General features: G+C 39.9%; 3 protein-coding genes across 3 annotated transcripts; all 3 read left to right on the top strand.

The window, feature by feature from the left end:
- The first annotated feature begins 375 nt into the window (after positions 1 to 375).
- LOC145243046 (uncharacterized) lies at positions 376 to 2,675 on the top strand. Its single transcript, XM_080106153.1, has 3 exons — positions 376 to 663; positions 912 to 1,903; positions 2,105 to 2,675. Exons 1-3 carry the CDS (start codon positions 376 to 378, stop codon positions 2,673 to 2,675), a joined length of 1,851 nt encoding a protein of 616 aa, XP_079962279.1.
- A 9,528-nt stretch (positions 2,676 to 12,203) lies between these two features.
- On the top strand, positions 12,204 to 12,770 carry LOC145243047 (general transcription factor II-I repeat domain-containing protein 2-like). The gene has a single exon (XM_080106154.1). It carries the CDS (start codon positions 12,204 to 12,206, stop codon positions 12,768 to 12,770), a length of 567 nt encoding a protein of 188 aa, XP_079962280.1.
- A 24-nt stretch (positions 12,771 to 12,794) lies between these two features.
- Positions 12,795 to 13,478, top strand: LOC145243048 (general transcription factor II-I repeat domain-containing protein 2-like). The gene has a single exon (XM_080106155.1). It carries the CDS (start codon positions 12,795 to 12,797, stop codon positions 13,476 to 13,478), a length of 684 nt encoding a protein of 227 aa, XP_079962281.1.
- The last annotated feature ends 14,446 nt before the right edge of the window (positions 13,479 to 27,924 follow it).

The raw sequence follows: 27,924 nt of genomic DNA on the forward strand, positions 1-27,924 counted from the left end.
GAAGAAACCTCCGACCACGAGGAGACCCAGGGAGGGGAACAGGCCTTGAACGGCGAGGAGGAACTAAAGGGCTCTTTTCAAGGCATTAAGGAGTAAGTTGGAATTTTTAAATTTATGTTTTATCACTTTATAAGCTTTATCTTAATGCAACTGCGTTTAAGAAGTGTTTAAGTTTTTAATTTCTTTAATCTTTATCTTTTCTGTTTCAGTTTCTTCAAGTTTTACAAGCTGCTGAGCTCCCAGAAGGGCAGTAAGTTAAACAATAAGATGCTGTACAAGGGGATGGCCAGCTGCTGCAAGTGCCCCCAGAAAATAAGGTTCGACAGCGAGTCAAGGGGAAACCTTAAAAAGCATTTCAAGACAAAGCACCCCTCCATGCTGTCGTCTCTGGACGAAGCCATGTCCCTCAACCGGTTTAAGCCGACGAACAGGGTAGAGAAGACCATTCGCCAGATCACACCGAGGGAGGCGACGGAGAGGCCCACGAAGCTGTCGCAGGAGATGGCCCAGCAGGCGTACGTGGTCTGGTTCGCGGAGGGCCTCAAGCCCCTCTGTGAAACCGAGGACGAGGCCACGAGGACCTTCTTGAACTTCCTCAAGCCAGAGTTCAAGATGCCGTGCAGAAAGACCCTCACCAAGCGGCTCAACAAGTACGCTGTTCAGGTAAAAAAAAAATTTAACTATTAAAATTTAAACTAGGTAGTTGAAAGTAAGCTTAACTTTAAAAATGATTTTATTTTTTTTTAAACTATTAACATATTATTTATTAACTTAAAGCTTTTTTAAAGTTACATTTAAGGGTTTTTTTTTTGTTTTAACTTCGTTAAGTTTTAATTTAATAATTTATAACTAAAAGCAAAACTTTTTTTATTTTTTAAAGAGTATTCTATCAAGTCTAATTTCCTTGGCAGGTGAAGGATGAGGTCAAGGCCACCCTGCAGGACGTCGACCTTGTAGCCACCACCGCCGACTTCTGGACATCCCACAGGAGGGCCTTTCTCGGCTGCACGGCGCACTGGATCGACCCCATCACTTTGGAGAGGAAGGCAGCAACTCTTGCGTGCAGGGAGCTGATGGAGAAGCAGACGAGACGATTTCTGGCAAGGAACTTGTCTGACATCTTCGCGGAGTTCGACATCAGCAACAAGATCACCCACTGCACCACCGACAATGGGCGCAACTACGTGGCAGCCTTCGAACACTTTGCCGCCGACACCACCACCAGGCCAGAGTTGACAGAGAAGCAGCTCGAGGAGCAGACCAACGAGGCGATCGTCAACAGTGAGGTCGTCGACGTCTCGGACATGCTGCGCAACAGGGAGGATGATGAGTCACAGCTTCCGCAACATTTTAAATGCAATGCTCACACTCTCAACCTGTTGGCCACGACGGATGTGGCAAAGGTGCCTGAGTGGAACACTGGGTCCAGGGCTGTCTTTAGGAGGCCTGGGGCCAAGGCCCAGGCCCTGTGGAACCTGCAGAATAGGTCCTCTGTCTACGCAAATAAAATAAAGGAGGCTCTGGGTGGCAGAAGGCTCATCACCCCTGTAGCTACGAGGTGGAGCAGCTACTTCAACTCCATGAAAGCCCTCATGGAGCTTGTGCTGGAGAAGCAGGATGCCAAGGTTGCCATCAACCACATCCTCGCCGACCAGGGCTCTGCCGGCTTCTATCTGAAGGATGCCGAGATCATCAAGGAATACGTGGATGTAATGGAGCCTGTCGCCACCTGCCTAGACAGGATGCAGTCAGACAGGTGGGCCTACATGGGCAACCTCCTGCCCGACTTGATGCTCCTCAAAAAGAAGCTCCAGCAGCAGCAGAGCTGCAACCTCAAACATGCCAAGAAGCTTGTGGACTACCTCCTCGACCAGGATAACCTCACTAATGGCTTTGCCAACAGGTAAAATAAAATCCCCTGTAAAAACATTTATAAAATTTTAAAAACTTGTAAAAAATTCTTAGCCTTTTTAATTTTATCTTTTATTCAAAACTAAAATTTAAATAAAAAATATAATTAAGTTGTTTAGATAAAACTTTAAAGAAATGATTGATTTTAAAGAACTTTTATAAATAAAAACTTATATGTGCTTTTTTTTATTAGATTTGGTCACCTGTTCACGGAGGAGAACCTGCTGATGGCCACCGCCACCCACCCAGCTCACACTCTCCAGGCCATCTACCGCCTTGCGGAGCAGGACTACCCCACCATCAAGGAGAGGCTTGTTAGGGAGTTGGTCGACATCATCAGTCCAACCCCTACGCTGGAGGCTGCTGCTGATCAGGGTTGCTCGGATCAGTACTTCTGCTATGATGACCTCTATGGGCCTTCGACTTCCACCACCCTAGCCAACAACTCTACACTGGAGGAGGCCATCAAGCTGGAGGTCATCAACTGGGTCAAGGCCAGGGACCACGTCGTCAGGAAGGAGCAGTTTCCTGTCGGCCACCGCGATGCCTGGGTGAAGTTGTTTATCAAATACAACACATCCTTGCCCAGTTCCGCTGCCGCTGAGAGGTTGTTCAGCACCGCTGGCGACATCCTCCGCCCCAAGAGGTCCTCCCTGACTGCAAACAACTTTGAGCAGTTGGTAATGTTAAAGGGCAATAGCAAGAGATTTAAGAGCTTCCTCAACAAGGACCTCAAGGAAAGTGCTGACACCGACCTGGAGTAGGAGGCTCAAGACGACTTCATTTTTTTGTGTTGGGAAGAAATTTATTTTGTGATTTATTTTGTAAAATTTAATAAAATGTTTAAAAATTAATAAATAATACTGTATTGTCAAGTTTGTTTAAATTTAACGTTTTTTTTAGTTTGATGTTTATTTTTTGAGTGAGAAATTCATTTATTAAATAAGTTATGATGGATTTTAACAGCATTGGGGGAAATGCCATTATTGAAATAGAGGGACTTACGTAACGAACGGAAATACGTCGTCATGGCAACCAGACAGCGAACATTTGAGGCGGGAAAGCTGAACACAAGGGGACTTGAAAATAGGAAGATATACGGCAGTTGGCGTAAAGAAAGCGGCACAGCCCAGTGTGTAAACATTATCTCCGAAAATTGAACCTCATCGAAGATTGAGATTTGAATTAATTGAATTGCTGATTATTATTCAAATACGATCGTATTGCCGATTGAACTCAGCATTTATTCGTCTTTGGAATTATGATTCGAGGAAAAGATAGACTTTCGCCATCTCACCTTTTGTTTTTTTTTGGTTATCGTGTTTGTGAACTTATGATCCGTTTTTACCCTAACGGACAAAACAGCTAAGTTTGGCCTATCTCATGCCAAGATCTTTTCTTATCCACAGAATTTTCTACATATTATATTGTAATTGCATGTCGCATACATCTGGCAAACATTCCAAAGATACGTCTATCTCACTCATTCTTTTTATCGTGGCTTATTCTTCTTCCTTTTTGTATATAAAAGTCTTTATTGAATTTTAAACTTTGATCGAGTGTTTGTTTCGTCATTCATTGCTCTGTTGTTCCATTCCCCTTAATTATATATTTCGCTAGTTGATCCGACATCCGACGATTAACCGAAGATAAGTGATGAGCCATTGGATATCCAATAAAATAAATTTATGTGTCTCGATCTGATTGCCAATCAATTCGGTCAGCCATTAACCGGGTCGTGTCACTATGAAGACGTTGGAGTGGCTGGCGAGGCATGGCCTGGTTGGAAATACCAGTATTTGCAATCGATGTGGACATTTGTCAAAGATGGTCTTGCAAAGAAGAAATATCACCAATTGCAGAGACAGTTACTGTTGGGTTTGTCCCAAATGCTGGAGAAAAAATTCTGTACGTGTGGGCTCTTTCTTTGATCAGGCACATATAACGCTAAACGAAATCATTGAGTTGATTTATTGGTGGTCAATGGAAGAGCCGCAAGTCAAGGCAGCAGAACAAACAGGTGTCAGTAAAAGGAGTACCCTTGATTGGTATAGTTTTTTTTACGCGAGATTTGTGGTATGTGCCTGATTGACAATCTTGTGGAAATGGGTGGTCTTGGTCGAATTATAAAAATTGATGAGTAAATTTATGCATCGCAAATACCACTGTGGACGATATAAAGACGGACAATGGGTTCTTGGTATGGTGGAGAGAGAAACAAATATGACAATGATGGTACCAGTTGAGAAAAGGGATGCAAAAACTCTTTTACCAAACATTCAGCAATATGTTTGACCAGGATCACGGATTATTACTGATGGGTGGCAAGCATATAATACTCTAGCAAACCACTTTGTGGTCAATCACAAATATCATTTTGTGGACCCAAATGATCCAACAGTACATACCAACACTGTTGAGGGAACTTGGAATCTGTCTAAGGTTAAATTCAGAGCGATGAGAGGCACTAGTTCTGAAAATTTCCACAGCCACATACATGAAGTCCTGTGGCGACGGAGATTTAAAAAGAACCACTTCGGCAATATAATTTATTGGATCCATCATTATGTTGTTTGACTTTAATGTTTTTCGGTAAATGTGCGGTATCTTTCCACTCTCCAAAATCCTTGAATTTTTTTTTTTTTTTTTGCCTTTAATCTTTTTTAAATAAAAGAAAGTTGATTTTTAGCGGTATTTGGGCCTGTTTTGGAGGAATTGTCATGTTTTTGGGAACGGTATTTGTTTGATTAGGGACAAACCTACTTGTCACCGTGTTTATATGTAACTTCTCGTTTTGCTGAAACGTTATTTCATTTATTTTTTTAAATTATTATTTATTTTTCTTTCCTCATCTCCTTTGTGCCTTAATCTCCAATATACAACAACCATTAGCGTACTTATAGTTAAATTAATTTAGAATACATTTTTTACCCATTCTCGTCAATGTGATTACGATGAGACTTGGTCATAGTAGCGGGTTTTTCAAGCCAGCACACTCTTTCCACTCTAGCCAGCCCATGTGAATGGATGTAGTTCTTCCACGCTCGCCTATGCCGATCAAACAACTGGGTATGTTCCATTTTAAATTCTCCAGTGTTTGTTTAAGTGAATTCTCTACTTTCTTTCATAGGATACACGCTTGCTAGATTTCCTCGAAATTAAGTACATTTAGATTCCACCAATTTCTTAGGCAAAATAATTTTGCTCTAGCATTCTCGTTCCCGGTTTACGTTGAAAGGAATTTGAAAGCATTTAAACTGTCACTTGATAGTGAACGTTTGCCTTCCTTGTAGTTCTCTCCATGTTTTATATTTATCTTCTACTTCATTTAGTATCCCTTTTTTTCCTTTGTCGCAGTAGAACTCACTCTCCTTTATTTGCAGTTTTAGATTTTTACCTGATTCATTGAGGAATAAATACCGTACTATTCTTAATTGGAATGCGCTCGTTTGTTTTTCTTTGCGTCTGAGTTTATCTGGCTGTCCGAGCAAGGTGTCAAATAGCTAAATAGATAAACTGAAGGACTACAGGGCCTGGAGACGTTCATTTCGTAATTCCATCTTCGACATGCAGTTGACTTTAAGTGAAGAAATGGACCTGCTGGTCAACTGGCTTGGGCCTGCGTCTGCCACACATGCAAATCGTTTGAGGACAGCCTACCTCAATTATCCGGATAAGAGCTTACAGGAAATATGGAAACGCTTGGACAAATACTACGGATCTCCTGAAGCCATAGAGGACTCCCTCTTGGAAAAAATAACCAGCTTCCCCAGAGTGACCCGGGATTACTACCGATTGAGGGAGTTAAGCGATCTCCTCACCGAACTCCAAGCAGCCAAAGAGGATGATGATCTCCCTGGTCTTGCCCTTCTGGATACTGCGCACGGCATCAGACCGATAATGGAGAAGCTTCCACCACCTCTGCAAGACTAGTGGGCTTCCCATGGCACCGCTTATAAACGGAAACACAAGGTACCCTTTCCTCCATTCTTGGTGTTCGCAAAATTTATTGAACAGCAAGCGGAGGATAAAAACGACCCCAGTTTCACTCTGGCAAGGACTTGGCTTTCGGAAAGGACAGACCGGTTTGGAACCTTGGCTCGAAAGGAGGTGTCAGTGCATGCGACACAAGTTGCAGCTAGAGATATCCACAATCTGCCTCACCCACTTCGCAGCTGTCGAGTTTTCAGAAAGAAAACCCTTCCTGAAAGACAGGATTATCTACAGCAAAACCAGTTTTGCGTCCGATGCTGTTTTCCTGCTCACACGGATTGGGATTGTAAACCCCAACTGAAATGTGCTGAATGCGGAAGTGGCTGTCACAACACTGCTCTCCATCCCGAACCCATTATAAAAGCACCACCTCAAAGAGCCATGCAAAATCATGGCGGGGAGAGTAACAGTGTTGCAACCCACTGCACACAGGTATGCAGTGGCAACTCATTTGCCTGGTGATGGTGCACCTCGAAGGCGTACAAGATGTATGCCATTATTGATGAGCAACAGGTCACTCGCTCACCCCGAGTTCTTTGACTTGTTCGATGATCATGGTCTCCCATCTTCTTATTCACTCAGAACATGTGTGGGTGTCATGGAGACAGTTGGAAGAAGAACCCACGGATACAGGATCAATTCTATGGACGGACGTGTCAGTCTCCCGCTCCCCACACTCATCGAATGTGCCAAGGTGGTCAACAACCGTGCGGAAATCCCAACGCCTGAAGTGGCGTGCCACCATAAACACTTGGCCAGTATAGCAAAAGACATTCTGGAGTTGGATCCCGAAGCTCCTATTCTGTTGCTCCTAGGTTGCGACATTATTGATGCACACAAGGTCCATGACCAGCTCCTTGGCCCTCGCACACTCCTTACGCCCAGAAGTTAGCCATGGGCTGGGTGATAGTGGGCGATGTGTGCCTTGGTTACACACATAAGGGAGGAGGGCAACCAACCAACTTTGAGCCGTGCCCCAACTCGTTCCAGATAAGAGAACCACATCACAAGAGAGAACTAGGTAGTTCCGTGTTCTAGTCGACTAGGGCGGATGAGGAACTAGCACACTCTATAGAAGATGAAATCATCCTTGACATTATGAACAAAGGAGTGATGAAGGGCAGCAACGGCAGCTGGGTAGCGCCTCTTCCATTTAAACCATCCCGATCTCGTCTTCCGAACAACTGACAGCAAGCAGTGAATCGACTCAACTCACTCTTCCGCAAATTCCAAAAAAGGCCATAACTCCAAGAGGACTTCCACTCCTTTATGCAGAGAATGTTGGACAACGGTCACACAGAGATCGCTCCTCCACTCAAGGATGAGGCAGAGAGATGGTATTTGCCCATGTTCGGCATCTACCATCCCAAAAAGCCTACCAAAATAAGAGTTGTTTTCGACTCCAGTGCTCAACACTATGAAGTATCACTAAATAATGCTATTTTCACCGGGCCGGACCTGAACAATAACTTAATAGGAGTACTGCTCCTTTCCGAAGAGAACCCGTGGCCTTTATGGCTGGTGTGGAGCAGATGTTTTTCTGTTTTCTTGTGAAGAAAGGACACAGAAACTTTCTGCGGTTCCTGTGGCACAAGGATAACGACTTCGACAAGGAAATTGTGGAATATAGAATGAAAGTCCATGTATTTGGCAACAGCCGTTCACCTGCAGTGGCAACATAATGCCTCAGGAAATCGGTTGGTGAGAAATGCAACTGCAGCCCTGCAGTTGTCCGTTTCGTGAACAGAGACTTCTATGTTGATGACGGGTTGAAGTCGGTACCCACCATAACAGATGCCATTTCCTTGCTGAAGGGGACCCGTGAAGTCCTAAAAGCTTCAAATTTGAGGTTGCATAAAATAGCCTCCAACAAGAAAGAGGTTGTGGATGCCTTCCCTACCGAGGACCTCGGCAGTGACATCAAAGATTTGAATCTTGACGTGGATACACTACCTGTGCAACATAGCCTGGGACTCAATTGGGACCCCAAAAGTGACTGCTTCACCTTTAGTGTTGTCCAAGAGAAAAAGCCATACACTCGCAGAGGCATCCTATCCACCATCAATAGCCTCTACGATCCCCTTGGGTTTGTGGCGCCCGTCATCATCCAGGACAAATTAATCTTAAGAGAGTTGATGTCTGGAAAATTTGATTGGGATACTCCTTTACCGCCTCAGAAGGAACAACTGTGGACCGTTTGGCGTGATTCCTTACAGGAGTTACACAACCTCCAAATACCTAGGACATACCTAGGACATATACCTCAAGGTCCCCAACTGCAGCAGCATTCAAGGAATTGTGCGATTCCTGCCACCCAACTCTCGACCGCGGCCTGGCTTAAACCCACCTTCAAATCTCAAATAATTATCCGGTCGGTACAAAGAGATGTGTATGCGGTGGAGATCTCCTGTTTATCCGAACGCAAGGAGCTTCCCAAGAGTAGTGCACTTCGCAAATTGGATCTGTTCGTCGACAACCAAGGTCTTCGAGTCTGAGATCGCACCCTCTCATCTTATCTAGGAAGCATCATGTGGTGACATTGCTCATCGAACACCACCATCGACAAGTGTACCACCAAGGCCGTCACTTCATAGAAGGTGCTGTTCGTTCTGCCGGCTTCTGGATTGTTGATGGAAAGAAATACGTAAGCAGAATTATACACTACTGTGTAATTTGCAGGAAGCTCCGTGGACCTGTGAAGATCCAAAAGATGGCTGAGCTACCAGAGGACCACCTTTCGTTTGAACCTCCCTTCACTAATATGGGCCTTGCTGTGTTTGGGCCTTGGCCCATCACATTACGACGAACTAGAGGAGGCTTAGCCCACAGCAAGAGAGAATGATAGGGATAACCAAAAAAATCCTAAATTCTATGCTGCTGCAACACGGGAGCACCAGACTAACCCATGAAGTTCTCACCACCTTTATGGCTGAGGTTACTGCTATTATCAACAACAGGGCACTGGTCCCAGTTTCTTCGGACTCAGAGGATCCTATTCTGCTAACACCTACCACACTCCTCACCCAGAAAATGGGATCCATCTAACCCTAACCCCCCTGGAAACTTTAAGTTAAAAGACTCAGCCAGACGACAAGGAGACACATCCAACACTTAGCGCAAACATTTTGGCATCGATGGGAAAACCAGTATCTGCCCCTTTTACAAACTCGAAGTAAATAGACTTCACAAGTTCCAAATTTGGAGCCTGGTAGTTTAGTCCTCATAAAGGACAAGGATGCTAAGAGGAACGAATGGCCTTTGGGACTAATTACCCGAGTTATCCCTAGCAAGGATGGTTGGGTCCGACAGATGGAGGTAAAGGTTTGCAAAAAAGACTATCAAATTGTTTCTTAGACCTGTGACAGAGACTGTGCTTCTCCTCCCCCCATCTACCCCTCCCCCTGCTCACAAAACATCTAACAAGTAAAAAAAAACAAAAAAAATTAATGCCCCCCCATTTTCTACAACTCTGAGACCCTTGTATCAGTTGTCACACTTTATCCTATCTGTGTCCCTCTCATTGAGGTATTACCATTATTGCTACCTGATTTATTTCACATTCCTGTCCACTTCTGACATTCCCACACTTTCCCACTTTCAAAAGACTTGCCAATAAATGCCAAATCAAACTATATTAAGCTAGCCTACAAGATAGACATTGTGAGATTTGTAATCTCAGACGGGGAGTGTCATGTTTTCAGGAATGGTATTTATTTCATCAGGGACAAACCTACTTGTCACCGTGTTTATATGTAACTTCTCGGTTTGCTGCGACGTTATTTCATTTATTTTTTTAATTATTATTTATTATTTATTTTTCTTTCCTCTTCTCCTTTGTGCCTAAATCTCCAATATACAACAACCATTAGCGTACTTATAGTTAAATTAATTTAGAATACGTTAGAGATCTTTGAATATAAATCTCGGCATGTGACAGAATTTTTTGTGAAATTTTTTACCATAGCCAGTGTAACACCGTTGATACTGGGAGCAGATTTTTTAGCCAGATGCAACCTGTCTCTGGACTTGACCAATCACACATTAACAGACAATCAAACCAAGATTTCGATAAGAGGAATCACCTCGATTTATCAATCTACTGGAATCAGTTCTGCTTTACCCGAGGACGTATATTTGCCAGCTACTACGAAAATATCCACAGCTCTCCCAACCATTTAAAAACACAAACACCATAAAGCATAATGCCAAGCACTACATCAAAACAACAGCCTGTCTACGGCACCCCCAAACTTTGAAACTGGATAAATACAACATTGTAAAAGACGAGTTTCAACATATGTTGCAGTAGGGGATTATCCGACTGAATGGGTTTGACGTGTACGTGGTACTTGTTGTTCTGGAATGTAGGCACTGTTTTATAGCGTTACCGTGGAGATGTCGTCCGGGTTGGGTTATGGTGTGTTGTTCCCAATTCGCGTCTCCGGATCCAGATGTTCCTGCGTCCTTGCATTGTGTTATTATTTGTTGCGGATGTTCGTATTGATCGTAGTATGCTGTGACCGTTGCATCGTAATCAATTTTAAATTCTGCGTATATGCTGTCGTTTTTATCGTTAGGTCGGTTCAACATTGGTAGGTTGATGTATACGTTCTTTGGTGGGTCCTCTGTTGTGTGCAATTGATAGTTCAATAAAGTTCTGTTTGCCACGCAATATGTACCCGGTATTTGGAACCACGGGTTGTCTTTGCTTTCCTCCCCTAATGGATTGTATCTGGTGACTGGTGTGTAGTTGCTGTTTATGTTGCTTACTTCTAGTAAGTTATAGTCTTCGGATACATCCGTGTGTACCACTTTACGTTTGTCTCCTCTTTGCCATATCTTCAGGTCCTCGCTAAGGCTAGGCGTGTCGAAACTACCCATCGTGCATACGTTTAAGCTACCGTCAGCCGTGTTGCCGTGATCGTGATTGTCCTCATTTGCGTACGATGAGTTGTTAAATATAGATCCGCAGACGGTTGTCTTTCCTGCGACGGTTACGTTTGTCATTGGCATTCTGAATAACGATGGATTTTTCCACCCATGGTTCAGTTCCATTCCTGACATGAGGGCATGAATATTTATTGCTTTTACCGAAATAAGAATCCAGTTTTGTCATGGCTGTTGACGAATTCAAATAGGGAGAAAAAGGGGGCTTGTTAAAACCAAAACCCCTTTTTTTCTCTTTGATAATTTTAAAGGTCGTTTTTTTTATTTCTATTTTTTTTCTTCTGCATCAGGGCATTCAGAGTTCAATGGGAAATATTTGGACCATCCCCCACCTTTGGCAAACGGAACTTACTGGACCCAACGAAAGGGTCAGCTCCGATTGGCTGGTGACCGTTTGGGACCTGTATCGAGAAGGTGGCGTTAAAACCAACCGATTCCAATATAACGGAGACATCTGAAGCAGAGAGTACACACACTGCCACGCATCTTCGGTACCCTCCCTCCTATTGCAACCTGGTTGAGACGTGCCTTGGTTTTCTTTTCTAAGTTGATCTTTTTCTCAAGTGTAAACTGACGATAAGAGACGAAGAACTTTGTTAGCGAACGAATGCCAGCCCCTAGAGTTTGTATAAGTGACCAACGCATTGTGTACATACTACTTGTAAGATTTAACGCAATAATTATTTTACGTTATGAAAAAGTTAATCCTTCATTTCTTTTGTTTGTTTGGAAAACGTTGTTGCTTGGAAGTGCAGTCTATTTTCATATCGGCCCTGTTGACAATTTGGAAGCCGAACCAATATTGGAGACAAGTAAGCGAACCACGGCGACGGGCACAACTACCACTGGACGGAGACAAAAAGTGATGCTATAGGAATTGGAGTCAGTTTCACCTTTCTTTCAAGCCTGTGCATCTGTTCCGACCCTGTAGGGGTTACATAGCAGTCAAAGACACCTCAGTCACAACAATAGCCAGAATTATACTGCAGGATTGGATAGCAATTTTTAAAGTGCCTTCAGTAATTACAACTAGTGGTGGGACGATTATTCAGAATCGTTAATCGTAAGAATCGTGTATTTTGGGGGTTATCAGAATCAGAATTGCATCGTTAAAAAATGCCTTAGATTTATGATTCTTTCATTACGATTCTCTTATATTTTTAAGTTGTACTGTTTGTTTGAAGCAAGATTACACAACTCGACATGCTGAGGAGTATGCAAAATACCAGTGAGATGAGAGAGCCAACCGGGTTGCCAATCTTAAAACATGTCTACTGAGGCAACAAGATTTCTTCAAGAAGGCTACCAAAGAGAATAATGCAGCAATCGAAGCAAGCTACGTGGTTAGTGAGATGATTGCTAAGGCGGGAAAGCCATTCACAGAAGGTGAATTTGTCAAAAAGTGTATACTACAAGCTGCAAGTATTGTCTGTCCAGAAAAGAAAGGTCAGTTTAGCAACATAAGCCTTTCTGCCAACACTGTGGCAGAGCGCATTTCTGACCTGTCAAGTGACATTTATGATCAACTATGTGAGAAAGCCAAATGTTTCAGTGCATACGCAGTCGCTCTTGATGAGACCACAGACATCACCGATACTGCCCAGCTCGCAATTTATGTCCGTGGTGTGGATGACAATTTTGAAGTGATGGAGGAGTTGCTCACAGTACTTCCAATGCACGACCAGACCACTGCTCAGGAGATATTTCACCAGCTGTGTGATGCCATTGAGAATGCCGGTTTGCCATGGAAGAGGTTTGTTGGAATTACTACAGATGGAGCCCCATCAATGACAGGGAGGAAAAATGGACTGGTGGCACTTGTTAAAAAAAAAACTGGAAGAGGAGGGTGCGGAGGAGGCCATTGCTCTGCACTGCATTATCCATCAGCAGGCCCTTTGCAGCAAATGCCTCAAGTTTGACAATGTGATGTATGTGGTTGTGAAATGCATCAACCAAATCAGATCCAAGGGCTTAAAGCACCGAAGGTTCCGTGCTTTTTTAGAGGAAATGGAGTCAGAATATGGGGATGTGCTTTACTTCACCGAGGTATGTTGGCTCAGCAGGGGAAAGTATTGAGGAGATTTTTCGAGCTGAGAGAAGAAGTGAAAGCCTTCATGGAGAAAGATGAAGTGGCTGTTCCTGTGCTAAGTGATCCCAAATGGCTCATGGACTTGGCTTTTCTTGTTGATATCACACATGAGCTTAATGCACTGAACAAGAAGTTACAAGGCCAGGGGAAACTTGTCAGTGCTGCATATTACAACATTATAGCATTCTCCACAAAGCTTATGTTATGGAAAGCCCAGCTTTCTCAGAAAAACCTGTGCCATTTCCCAACATGCAAGGCACTTGTAGATGCAGGCACACCATTCAGTGGCCAGAAGTATGTTGATGCCATTTTGAAGCTTCAGGAGGAATTTGATCACAGATTTGCAGACTTCAAGATGCACAAAGCCACATTTCAAATGTTTGCGGACCCCTTTTCCTTTGATGTGCAAGATGCCCCACCTGTGCTTCAAATAGAGCTCATTGACCTGCAGTGCAACTCTGAACTGAAAGCAAAGTTCAGGGAGATGAATAGGAATGCTTGGGCAATTTTTGAGAGAATTGACCCCCAGCTTCCCTGAGCTTTCCCGAATGTTCAAGCGGACCATGTGCCTTTTTGGGAGCACATACTTGTGCGAAAAGCTCTTTTCCACCTTGAACTTCAATAAGTCCAAGTACAGGTCCAGAGTTACTGATGATCATCTTCAAGCCATACTAAGGGTCTCAACTGCCTCCTCCCTCAAGCCAAATGTGGCTCAGCTCTGCGAGAGGAAGCGCTGCCAGGTCTCCAGCAGCAAGATGTAGGCAAGAGAAGCCACGTTCAGAAGATAAGTACATGTTCTCAAATGTTCCACTCATGTTCAGAAGAAGGTTAAAGAACTGTTAATACAGACGTTTCAATCCTAATTTTTATTTATTTATTCATTACTGATTGATTGATTGATTGATTGATTGATTTTATTCACTTCTTATTTATTTTCTTATTTGTTTATTGATTTTTTTCATCTTATTTTGTGTTAAAAAATAAAAATAAAGACATTTGAGAAGATTAGAATTTTTTTTAGTTTTTTCTTGTGGAAAACCTGATGCAGCCCAGCCTCACCCAGCCTCAGCCTCCAACGGCCCTCAGCTAAATTGAGTTTGAGACCCCTGCTCTACGTGCTCAGACACTAGTGTAAATTTTGTAATGAACCCGATAAAGAGCTACCCTGATCCCCTTGCCGAAATATTTGATGAAAGTCAAGTAGAAAGAAATTTAGAGAAAATGTTTGATGTAGATTCTCTAGGTATATCATCGGAAGACGAGACTACTTGTAATTATGACAAGAGTAAAATTATGGAATTTGAAAATTCCATAGAATTTAAAAATAATGCATATCATGTAAAACTCCCCTGGCATGATGACAAAATCAAGTCTGTACCTTCCAATCACAGAATTGCACTTTCAGTGCTAAACAGAGTAGTAAACAAGCTCGAGCAACAAAAATTACTCGATGACTATGCTGAGATATTTCATCAGCAGGAGCAGGAGGGTATCATCGAACGTTTTGAGGTAGCCCCTGAGAATTTCAAAATACGTTTCGATACCCTATAGGCCTGTTTTCAAGATGGATGAACAATCTACTACTAAGATTAGACCTGTCTTTAACTGCTCTCTGAAGACCAATGGTAAATATTCTTAAAATGAAGCAGCTTATCCTGGCATAAATTTAATGGGAGATATGCTGGAATTACTATTATTATTTAGATCTAACAAATATGTGATGTTAGCAGACATTCGTAAGGCTTTCCTTATGATCAAAATCGGATCTCTCGAAGACTGTAACAGGTTTTATTTTTTTATAAAGGAAGGGAATAGACTGGTTTGTTTTAGATATACCACTATTATTTTTTATGAAGGGAGGGAATAGACTGGTTTGTTTTAGATCTAACAAATATTATTTTGGGGTTTAACGCCAGTCCCTTCATTTTGAATTTCATAATAAAACACCATGCCCGAATGTTTCCTGCTGATGACTGCTCTGACATGTTGAAGAAAAATTTCTATGTGGATAACCTGATTAAAACAAGTAACGCTGTTAAAATGTTATCAGACCTCTACACAACGGCCAATCATTGTATGGAAAGAGGTCATTTTAATCTTAGATCATGGAATACGAATTGTGAGGAACTTAAAACCTTAATGATAAAAGATCAGAAACTCGCAGAACATGGCTGTGAATTAGAGAAAGTTTTAGGCTACAAGTATTCCACATTAGAGGATACACTTCAAATTTCTAGGTCATCTATTGATCAGCAAGTTACCACTAAAAGAGGTATTTTAACTCAAACTGCAAGGGTTTTCGACCCACTATCTCTGTGTCTACCTGTTACTATCAGGGGCAAAATGCTCTTGAGATTTGTGGTCTCAAAAATTAGACTGGGATGATGTTGTGCCCAAAGAATACCAGGCTTTATGGTCTGCTTTATTACGGGACCTTTCCAAGCTGGATTCACTGCAGTTTCCTAGATTTGTAATCAGTGAAGCCAACCCAGCCGATTTTTTAATATTTTGTGATGCCTCTAAAGGGGCATATGGGTTTGCAGTTTATAGTGCACAAAATGGCAAGTCCCATTTGTTATTTTCCAAAGCTAAGGTGGCTCCTATGAAGCCCAAAAGTTTACCTTCGCTTGAATTGTTAGCTGTGTTTTTGGCCATCAAGTGTTTACTGCCTCTGTTAAAAGCCTACTCCCAAATCGAGATCAGAGATGTCGTTATATCAGTGGATGCACAGGTTGTGTTGTCATGGCTTTTGTCTGACAACATCAAAACTAAAAACCTGTTTGTAAGAAACAGACTAAAAGACATCCAACAAATGACTGAGGAACGAAAAGAAAAAAGATCGTTAACTGTAAAATTTAGATACATTCCTACAGACTAAAATCCTGCCGACTTGCTCACAAGGGGAATAACCTTTGAAAAATTTCAGCAGAATCTAAACCGATGGACTTCGGGTCCTGAATGGCTTAGTAAAAGTCCCATAGAATGGCCATCAAGTAAACTTCAGTGCCTAAGCTTAAAGAATAAATCTATTGTACAGTCTACGTCATTAAATTACACTGTAGCTAACGTTGAGCCTCAACCGGTGATACTCTTTGGTAGATACTCAGATTTCAATAGATTACTTAATGTTACTACCAACATATGTAAAGTTAGAAATAAAATCAAACATGTAGACCTACATCCTAGCAACTGCGCTAAAATTTATTTACTTAAGGTAATGCAACAACAAAGCTTTCCTACAGAACTTGCTTACCTGCAATCTCCTCAAGGTAAAGAAGTACCTGAATTAGTAAAAAAATTTAAATTTATTCATAGATGAAAGTGGAATCATCAGAACTAAAGGTAGAATAGGTAAAATCACTACTTATGATTATGAAGTTATCAATCCTGTCTTATTGGCTAAGGATCATGATTTAACCAAACTTATCATCATAGAATTTCACAAAAGATGTAAACATCTGAGAATTCAATCAACCCTAACTAAAATCCGCCTTTCAGGGTTTTGGATATCCAAGGCGAGACAAGCCATCAAAAAGTACTTTCAAAGTGCATCTTGTGCCAAAAATTTAATAGCCTTGCGTTTAAGTATCCTAAGGTTACAAATCTTCCCAAACATTGTGCGAATCTCACTAAACCATTTTTACACACTGGGATTGACTATACGGGACACATTTGGGTGAAAGGTGAAGGTGTTAGTAAAATGTATATGCTTATATTTACTTGCCTAAACATTAGAGCAGTACACATAGAATTAGTTAAAGATATGAGCACTCACTCGTTTATCCTGGCTCTGATAAGATTTACAAATATGCATGGAATCCCATCTCATATTTACAGCGATAATGCCAGATCCTTTATAGCTGGTTGTAATCTTATAGAGGAAGTTTTTGCCTCCTCTGAATTTAATGAACACTTCCAAGAGTATAATATTAAGGACATCAGAATACCTTTATATGCTGCTTGGGTAGGGAGCACATGGGAATGTATGATCAGAATCATTAAATCTTGTTTGTATAAAACAATTGAGCGATCTCAAATTAAATATTTTGATCTCCTTACTATAATTTTGGATGCTCAAAGTGGCATAAATCAAAGACCTCTCACTTACAGGTTTCTTCGGATTCAGACCTCGAAATAACCCCAACTGTTTTCTTCGTCCTAATGCCAATTTGGGTCTTGTACTGAAATTAGATGACCAGAATGTTTGGAAATCTGACCCTACTTCAAGATTAAATGTAGTAAAATCCATCGAAACGTGGGATTCTACGTTAACTAGGTTCCGTGAGCTTTGGTATCAAGACTATTTGTTGAGTTTGAGGGAACAATTTAAAGATTTGCATGAGGTCAATTTTGCAGAAACTTGGACAACGTATGCTTGTTACGAGAAAAGACTTAACGTCTACCATCTCCGATGCTTGCGACATATCATGGGCATCAATTGGTGGGATAGAATCACCAACAAAGAGGTGCTAAGACTTGCCGGCAGCTGCTCCTTGTTCCAGACACTCAAGATGAGATGATCGCATTGGCTTGGACACCTGCGCAGAATGCCCGATGGCCGTCTCCCTAAGGATATCCTCTACAGCAAACTGGCAAATGGATCAAGAAGCCGTGGTCGCCTGGTGCTGCGCTTTAAAGACGTGGCCAAACGGGATCTGATCGTTCTTGGCATCGATGTGAATGTGTGGGAGGAGCTAGCCAAAGATAGACCAGCATGGAAGTGTGCCTTGAGTAAGGGTGGTGAAGGACTTGAGAATCTTTGGTTCGAGAGGCTGGCGCAGAGAAGACAAAACTAGTGACTACGTTTACTGTTGCTTGCATTAATCTTTCGTAGATTGCTTGCCATTATTAGTAGGAAAACTGCATGAAAAGAAGCTTATATTTTGCTTAAGGACCATAAACTGGGTTTCAATACCAAACCACAAAAAGACTTATGAACCCCACAATTATTTTTTTTATTTTATTATCAATTATTCTTTATCAAGACCTGAAATAGGTAAAATTAGTAATCTTAGAATAAACTTACAAATCAAAAACATCTATAACTTAAATCAGTGGATTAATACTAAGGGTACTATTAAATGATTCACAAAAAAAAAGCTGCTTTCATTCAATTTGATATTGAGAGCTATTACCCCTCCATCTCACAAGACCTCTTTGATGAAGCCCTAAAATTTGTACCTCTCCTCTCTGATATACAGCCAAATGAAATAGACATTATCAAAAGATGTAGGGAAACTTCTTATTAGCCAGGGCCAGTAGTGGACCAAAAGGAATCAAGCCAGATCTTTTGATCTCTCAATGGGCTCTTTGAATTCAGCAGTAGGCCTTTTTATTTTATACAACAAGAACAATCAATACTAAAAATATAGGACTCAATAGGGACGATGGACTGCTAATTGTTGAGAACTCCGATGACCCCAAATGCGAAAAAACAAAAAAGTCTAAATGAAAGAAATGAAAAGAATTAATCAAAAAATTGAAATCAAATCTAATATAAAAACTGTAATCGTCCTTGATGTTACTTTCAACTTAGCAAACAATACATATGAACCTTATACTAAAAACAGTACCAATCCCTTATATATATACACCCTTTATCCAACCACGCAAAACATATCATTAAGCACATCCCCAAATCCATTGAAAATAGAATTAGTAAAAACTCATCATAAAAGAGATAAAACAGTAGAATTTCCAGTGTCACAGCTGTTAACATAGACAAGAACTATCGAGAAGTGTTTGATGAAAAATTGGGAAAGCTACCCGGAGTTTCAGCCCTACAACTTAAGCCAGGTGATATTTCAGTTATAATGCCCACAGGAGGACACCTGTGGAAGTACGACCAGAACATAAGGAACTGGACAGACTGACAAAACTGGGGGTCATTGAGCCAGTGAAGAAACCTGCTCTTGGGTCAGCCAAATAGTCCTCACAAGAATATGCCCGGACCCTCATGAACTCAACAAAGCAATCATGTGAGAACACTGCATCATGCCTATCCACAAAGATACCCTCCACATGAGGGATGCAAAGATATTCACCAAGGCAGACCTATCTTCAAGATATTAGCACGTTGAACTTTATGAAGCCTACAACAATTTGACTACATTCCAAACATGTTTCGGTTGACAATGCTTAGTTCAAACTCGGCAGCCAAAATATTTCAAAGAAAGCTGGTAGAGCAATTCCAAGACACGAAAATGTAATAATTTTAAAAAATCCTATTGGTCTATTTGGTAGTATATTCCAACTCGGGATCCACAAGGAATACAATTAAAATTAAATTTTAAAAATAAATAGTGCATTCGTGTAAGGCCATGTAAGGTAAAATGTTGGTTACGGTTAACCTAATTATCGGCCGCCATTGCAGTTATTTCTTTATTTTTACATACACATGTGCATTTCAAGGCAGCATTTAAAAAAACCGACACAACAAAGCAGAATACTGCAATAATTCCTCACATTATTCTTTGAAATAAATACATCTTAAACAATTCGCCTGTGTTTCTTCAATTCTTACTACCAGACGCAAAATTATAACACTAGAGTCAGTGCGTGCAACATGAAAATATGGATTATTCAGGACTCACACATGTAGAACTCCTCAACTTGTTGAAACAACAAAAGACGCTCCTTCTACAACTAAGAACCAACCCCTCCTGACCTGACGAGGGAACAATACACGAACTGCAGGTGGATATCACGAATTTACTAGAAACCTTAAAAGTAACAACAGGCCCACATACCGCGGTACCAGAAAGCAACTACAAAAAAAATCATATGACTACAAGCCCTTCGCGACGCAGTGACGGATGTAATACCATCGGTTCGTTGCTGACCTTCATAAAGCGTACATCATTCATGTAAAACCAAAGCTACCCACTCAAACAAACATGGAGGAAGAATTTCTAAAGATCTGTAAACAACTGCTTCAGGCAGGCATATTCCGACAGCAGAAAAAGAGTTTTTGAAAGAAAATACAGTAGAAAAAGAGTTTTTGAAGAAAAAAAAAAAAGTAGAAAAAGAGTTTTTGAAGAAAAAAAAAAAAGTAGAAAAAGAGTTTTTGAAGAAAAAAAAAAAAGTAGAAAAAGAGTTTTTGAAGAAAAAAAAAAAAGTAGAAAAAGAGTTTTTGAAGAAAAAAAAAAAAGTAGAAAAAGAGTTTTTGAAGAAAAAAAAAAAAGTAGAAAAAGAGTTTTTGAAGAAAAAAAAAAAGTAGAAAAAGAGTTTTTGAAGAAAAAAAAAAAAGTAGAAAAAGAGTTTTTGAAGAAAAAAAAAAAAGTAGAAAAAGAATTTTTGAAGAAAAAAAAAAGTAGAAAAAGAGTTTTTGAAGAAAAAAAAAAAAGTAGAAAAAGAGTTTTTGAAGAAAAAAAAAAAGTAGAAAAAGTTTTTGAAGAAAAAAAAAAAGTAGAAAAAGAGTTTTTGAAGAAAAAAAAAAAGTAGAAAAAGAGTTTTTGAAGAAAAAAAAAAAAGTAGAAAAAGAGTTTTTGAAGAAAAAAAAAAAGTAGAAAAAGAGTTTTTGAAGAAAAAAAAAAAAGTAGAAAAAGAGTCTTTGAAAAAAAATAAAAGTTTACAAGAAAATGAAAAAAAAATACTCAGCAATATTCAATAATTTTGGTTGCAGATATCCAGTGAGAATACAAGGTTTGGCGATTGGTAAATCTATGAAGTGTTAGTAATCTTTGGAATCTCTTTAAAAAATATTCAGAGATAAAAAAAAAATGAAATAGCCGAGTCTTGTATTGAAGAGTGTAGGAAAATCCATTCCATTGTAATTAGATGTTAAAGAAGCATGTGAATATTGTTTAAAGAGGGGGAAGGTCGGCAAAAGATAAATAAAAAAAGGAGGTGGATAAGTAAATACAATCAGGATTGAACGGCTGATTACCAAAACTTTCATCCAAAACTTTCTAACAGATAGAACCTTTAAAGTCTGCATAGGACCAACTTTGTCAGACCCCCCAAAATCAAGGTGTACCTCAAGGCAGCATTTTATCAACTACCCTCAAAATCAACGATATAATAAAAGAACTCTCCCCTGATATATACAGCTCCCTATATGTGGATGATTGCTCTATCAGCTATGCATCCAAATACATCCACACCTTAGAAAGAAAACTTCAACACAATATAAATAAAATCAATAAATGGGCAATTGTAAATGGCTTTAAATTCTCAAAAACCAAATCCAAATGCATTCACTTCTGCAATAAACAAAAACTCCACAATGATCCATCTCTACAAATCGAACGGGGAAAAAATCCCTTTCGTGAATAAATATAAATATCTAGGAACTGTCTTTGACCAAAAACTAACTTTCAAATCACGCATTAACTAAATAAAAAATAAATGTAGTAAATCACAAGTTCTGTGAGTCCTAGTCCATACAGACTGAGAAGCCGACAAAGAAACTCGGCTCAAAATACACAGAACACAAATCAGATCCAAGCTAGACGACAGCTGCTACGTATATCAATTTGCCAGAAAATCATATTTGAAAGCACTTAACCCAGTATAGCACTCTGGACTAAGGTTATCACTAGGAGCTTTTCAAACCTCTCCTGTGGGAAGTCTTTATGCAGAAGCACAAAAAAAAAAAAAAACCCTCCAGATCTTAGATGCCTCAACCTAGCTCTAAGATACTACACTAAATTAATTGCAAATCCTACCAATCCTGCACATAACAGCACCCTGAAACCAAATTGTAAAAGTTTTTTCAACCAAAATGAAAATGCAATAAAAACCTTCGGACTAAGAATGAAACCAATCTGCAAGGAAGCTAATATACCAACAAACCAAATCCATAAAACTATTCTGGAAAATCATAAAGCTGATAATAGACTTAAGTAAATAATAAAAAATTAAAAAAAACTCATCCAGACAGATCCAAACAAAACAACAACTAGTGCAGCCATAATTAAAAAGCAAAATAACAAAGTGCCTCCCAAAATGTTGCTCAATCTTCAGTGCAGAAATCAATGCTATAAATCTGGCCATAGACCTAGTCAAAGAAAATAAAGTCTCAAAGTTCATCTTTACCGATTCTCAATTTGCCATCATAGCAATCAAAAATTAATAAAAAATAAAAAAATAAATAAAAACAAATAACCCTCTAATTGCAAACTTACTCACGAACCTCCAGCAACTAAAGAATAAAAATGAAATCATACTGTTGGGTACCCAGCCACATTGACATACAGGGCAACAAACTAGCTGACACAGCAGCAAAGTCAGCTCACAACCAACCTATCGACCCCACCTTCAAAATTCCGTACACAGACATTTAAAGAAATACCAGCATATACATCCAAAATAAATGGCAAAACTACTGGAATAATTTCCCAAACAACAAACTCTTCAAAATCATGCAAAAAAATAACAAAATAGGAAAATCAAAAAACAAACAACAGAAAACAAAATGTCATCCTAACCAAACTGAGAATAGGTCATACACACCTAACACATTCCTACCTTCGAAAAGGAGAAATGCAACCATAATGTATTCCCTGCCAAACACCACTCACTATAAAACACCTGCTAACCGAATGCATAAACCTCTAAAAAATAAGAGAAAAACATTACAAAGAAAAAGATCTTAATAAAATCTTTGAAAAAAAAAACCCCCAGAAAAATCCTATCCTACATCAAAGAAATAGGATTCTTCCAAAGAATATAACTCCCCCCCCCAAAAAAAACCCTCTAATAGGATACACAACAGTATAATAATAGTGATAACGAATGACTGAATTGTTGAAGTGCCATCACAACAAAATATAAATATCAAGCATTTGTAGTGAACTACTATTATGATGCTGCTACGGTATGCTTCCCTTATTTCTCTTTCGCCCTACTCTTCTACTTTTCCCTTCCTTTCCTCTATGTAACCAGAGGTTTCAACCAATCGGAATGGAGGACTGCCTTGGAGGGAGATACAAAGAAGAAATCTGTCTCAGACATGCGGGGGATGATAGAAGCATCAACACGCAACTGACCAGTTTCCCTGGGTAAAGACATCACCAAAAAAAAAAAAAAAAAAAAAAGTACTATCCTCTTTGTACTCCGAAATCTTGGAAACCTTTATAAAACATCATCAATCCTAAAGTCTCGTCGCACTTAATTATAACCCGATGTTTTCTTTTCCTCAACCTTTCTTTTTCAGCACTCTTGTTCTCTCTCTAATTTCGGAGGAACCCCAAAAAGGAGACCGGCCGAAATATTGACCCCTTTTCAAACAACGTTAAAATTTATGGTAATCGCCATAATGTGATGAACGCCCGACGTGCGTATATACACGCAATCTTAAAAAAAAGATGAGAACGTGAGAGAGTAATAAAAAAGAAAAAGCCTTTCTAAAACTACAGTAAAACCTTACAAAAAAGTATATATAAATCCGCTTTCCAAGAACTGCCGATAGTATACATATTTTGTGTTGTCATTCTTGCTTTGCATTTGAATTGTTCGAGGTTAAAGGAGTTATTCATGAACCATAGATAACAACGTGTCATTCTAGGGCGCAAATCTGCACCCGACGCACTTTAGATATTTTTCTTTTCTTTTTATTCTGTGTTACAAGAAAGTAGGGTGAAGTGTCATTTTAGTGTCGAAGATTCTAACCAGGGGTGATCACTCCAACTTAGCTTCTCTCAGCCCATAACTATATATATATATATATATATATATATATATATATATATATATATATATATATATATATATGGTTGCAAGTAGGTGAATATGTTGACATAGAATAGAATAAGATATTTTAAGAGACATAGATAAAATTTGGTAAAACTAAAATAAAAAAAACTTTAAATCAAAAGAACCAGATAAATAAACACCATTTTCTAAAATAAATAGAAAAAACTCAAAAATAAAAAACTCGAATAGAAAATGATCTATAAAGGTTAACATGACTGAGAAGCAGTCCGTTTACCAGCTCAGTAGAGAGCCTAATTTAATTTAAAATGACTCCTTTCAACTCTCAGAAACCATAAATGTTTTTTTTTTTTTTTTGCAAACGGAGGCTATTTTTGCAAACAGAAAAATTACTTCCTCAGTCCAGAAGTACTTCTGTGTTGTGGACTTGTTGTCTGCAGAAATTGCAGAAGACAGTGAGGATATTTTTAAAGAACCGCTCGGAGACAATATGTTTAAACAAGCTTTACTGGAATGAACAGACATATCAGAGACAGCTAGGTTTTTTCAGCGACCGAAAACCCTTCCACCTTTTGAGGCGGATGAAAAGTTTGCTTGGAAGACACACCCTGGAAGATAATATCCTACAGCAACATTGGACAAATTACCAGAACAATTATCTCACACACTGTCCATTTTCGTGGGAGACAAGGATCTGGAATACGTAGCAGTCATCGCCGACAATTATCATCACGTACTGTCGTGTTAAGACACTTATTCTTGGCGCTGATTTATTATGCCATTTCCACCTTTCCATCAACCTGAGAAACCATTGTTTAGCCGACACAAAGACATCCCTTACTGTCCTCTGCGGTATATTTTCCTGTGACACACCTAGCATATGCACTGCAACACCATCACATGCAGTTTTCACTGAACTGTTGAGAAAATTCCTTGAGCTCACCCAACCCTTTTCCTCCCACACGGAGAACACAAAACACCATGTATGATATCACATCACAACCCGTGGTTCTCCCATGCATACCAAACCTCGAAGATTGTGCCTGGAGAAATTAGCTTCAGCCCACTCAGAATTTCAACATATGATGGATCTCGGCATAATACAACCTTTCAACTTTCAATACTACTATTATTAACCAATATTTCTTATATTTTTTCTTATATTTAAAACGAAAAAAAAAAAAAAAAAAAAAAACGTCTCCCATGAAATTGAACATTTCCCAAATTATATTGGCATATGAGCTGAACTCAAAAACACGCGGCTTTTTTGTATTTTTTTTTTTCTTCTTAAGTATGCATTACTTCTAGCTAAAGTTAATACATAACCCTAAAGGTATTACTTAACCAGCTTTTTAAACGAGTTAAAAATAACCAGACTTTTTCAATTTGATAAAAGTTCCATTATAGCATATTTATTATGGAGTGGAGCTGGAACAGTTTAACATCCCAGCTCGACCTAGATAAAGGCAAAAAGTATCCATGCATTAATATGGGAGGGGAGACTATCTTCAAGTACTATCCTAAGCCGGCAATGGGGCAACGGACTTATATACTAAGTAGATATTAATAAGTCCTTCTCACCTTTTTTATTTTTTTTATTTTAGTTGTTGTTTTTTTCAATGGAGAGTAGATAATGCATGTGGATGTGTTATCGGCAACTCCAGTAACTCTCGCTTCTCCGTTTATTGTCCTTCAGTCCTCATTTCCAATGAATGATTTTTCTGACAAAAGGTGAAGAAAAAGCTGCTTTCCAGGTCGGTAGTACTTTGTAAAGAGTAGCCCGAGATGTCGGAAAATTTCTGTTTCTATGTCTATCCTTGTGGTGGTCATGTTACTAGTAAGGGTGCTGGAGGTAAACGTTTTATCTGGGCTGACGTTACCCGCCTGAAAGTCAGGGACCCAAACCTTGGATTAACCACTAAGGAGGCTGTCCTATCAGCAGGTGCAAAGTATCGGGGTTGCTGTATTGCCATTTGGTGAATGGATTCTGGACCATACAGTAGTTTCTGGTAGGGCCTCTCGATGCCATACTACTGGGTAATTGTTACCTTATGTGCCACAAAAAAAAAAAAAAAAAAAATTTCTTGTCTTTTTCTCCAACATCTGGGGTCTACGCTCCAACATTCCAGAGGTTGAAACACAATTACAGGAGACGAAACATGACATATTCTTTCTAAGTGAAACTGGCAAAGGGCCAACCACTTCTCTAGACGAATTCATAATTAAAGGATACTCTAACTTAACATCTAAATCTGACCCCCAAGATTGCCATGGGCATGGAATACGTGCCTACATTAAAGATGGCTTTCCATGTGGTAGGGATATCTCCAGAGAAGATTGTAATTTACCTCATATATGCATTCGGGTTGCACTAGCTTACACCACTTCATTTATATTTGCCCTCTATCATGCTCACAACAGTGGGGTTACTATCTTTAAGAGCATATCTGAGAAAATTGACCACATCCTGTCTGCTCATCCTTCGGCTAACATTCACATTTGCGGTGACTTCAATGTCCATAATGTGGAATGGCTGACCCACTCTAATAAAAGCGGTGACGAGGGGAGGTTCTGTCATGACTTTGCCATTGCCTATGACCCCACTCAGATTATTCACGAACCCACCCGTGTGCCCGATACTAACGGTCAGTATGCAAGCCTTCTAGACCTTTTCCTCACAACTTCCCATCAGCTGTGTTCATGTTCCGTTCTATCTCCTCTGGGATCCTCTGACCACTCTGTTGTAGCAGTGAAGATAAAAATGAAATGTAATAAGTCTTCAGATGTACCTCTCCCCCGTACTGTATATGGATACTCTATGGCTGACTGGGATAGCTTCCGTACATTCATATCTGACCTACCTCTGCATTCCATGTTTAAAAAAGATGTGTCCTCCATAGTATCAGACCTGACCGAATGGTTAATTGTAGGCATAGACTGATTCATACCACCCAAAAATTCCAACAAAAACCTAACAGCCAGTCATGATTCTCCCCTGAATGTGCTGCTGCCATCGCGCACAGAAATTACTTTTTCCATAGCTACCAACGTAATAGATGTACTGAGACTAAAGCTGCTTTTAGGACTGCCAGCAACCACTGTAAAAGAGTAATAAAAAATGCAAGAGATCTATATGCTCAGTCTGTTAAATCCAAAGTAGCTGAGCAGTGGCTTGGTTTCCACCAGTTCTGGCAAATTGCAAACAGGATCTTGAACAGAAGCGTGCGTTCTATCCCAACTATCATCAATGGACCTGAGGTCATCTCGTCAGCATCAGACAAGGCCAGACTATTTGCCAAGAACTTTGCAGCTAATTCTACCCTATGCGACAATGACTATCAACTCCCTGTATTTCCTCCTATAACAGACAACACGCTATGCAACATACAAATATCTGTGCGTGAGGTCGTCAAGCTAATCAAGAATCTTGATTCCAATAAAGCAACTGGCCCTGATGGCATTCCAGTTATAGTGCTGAAAAAGCTCCAACCAGAACTTGCTCCCATACTTACAAAACTGTTCAAGTGTTGCCTTAAGGAGAAGTGCTTTCCAACACCCTGGAAAACATCAGTATGCCCTGTATTTAAGAATTCAGGTGAAAAGTCATCTCCCTCTTAGTACAGACCAATAAGTCTCCTGTGTGTCATGAGTAAGTTGTTGGAATCCATATTAAATAAAGTAGTCAACCACCTCAACAGAAACAACCTTCTTAGTTCAGTGTCAATTCCCTGGATTTTCTCGGACATCCGATAGACAAATCTGAACTTACGCTCTTGCCTTCCAAAGTCCAAGCACACCAAATTTTCCGATACCTACTTCCTTGTGTAAATTACATCGGACTTGTGAACTATTACTGCGGTTTCATTACCAACTGCTTGCATCACCTGTCCAAGCTCACACATTCACTCTGCATGCATAAGACCCTGTCTCTCTCAGACAAAGCACTCATCTTTCCACGCATCCAAAACTGCTCTAGTGATCTACACCAAACTTTCTTACATCAGCCCTGACCAGACAGCTAAGCTCTTTCTTTAGACAGATGCTTCTGATGTAGCTGTTGGTGCTGTTCTCAATCAGGTAGTGAACAGTCAAACACAACCTTTGTCTTTCTTTTCTAAGCTAAGTACAACTCAGCAAAAATATGTCTTCAGTAGAGATCTGCTCGTCATGTACTTAGCAATAAAACATTTCATTACATGTTGGAAGGGAGACAATTCACAATTTTTATAGACTACAAACCACTGATTGCTTCGCTTAGATCGACCATTTCTGATAAACACACACCCAGAGAAGTCCAACAGATGGACTTCGTAACGCAATATTCTGCT

This window comes from Euprymna scolopes, chromosome 21 (assembly GCF_053919585.1).
Source record: "Euprymna scolopes isolate OS-2025 chromosome 21, ASM5391958v1, whole genome shotgun sequence".
Classification (NCBI taxonomy): Eukaryota; Metazoa; Mollusca; class Cephalopoda; order Sepiida; family Sepiolidae; genus Euprymna; species Euprymna scolopes.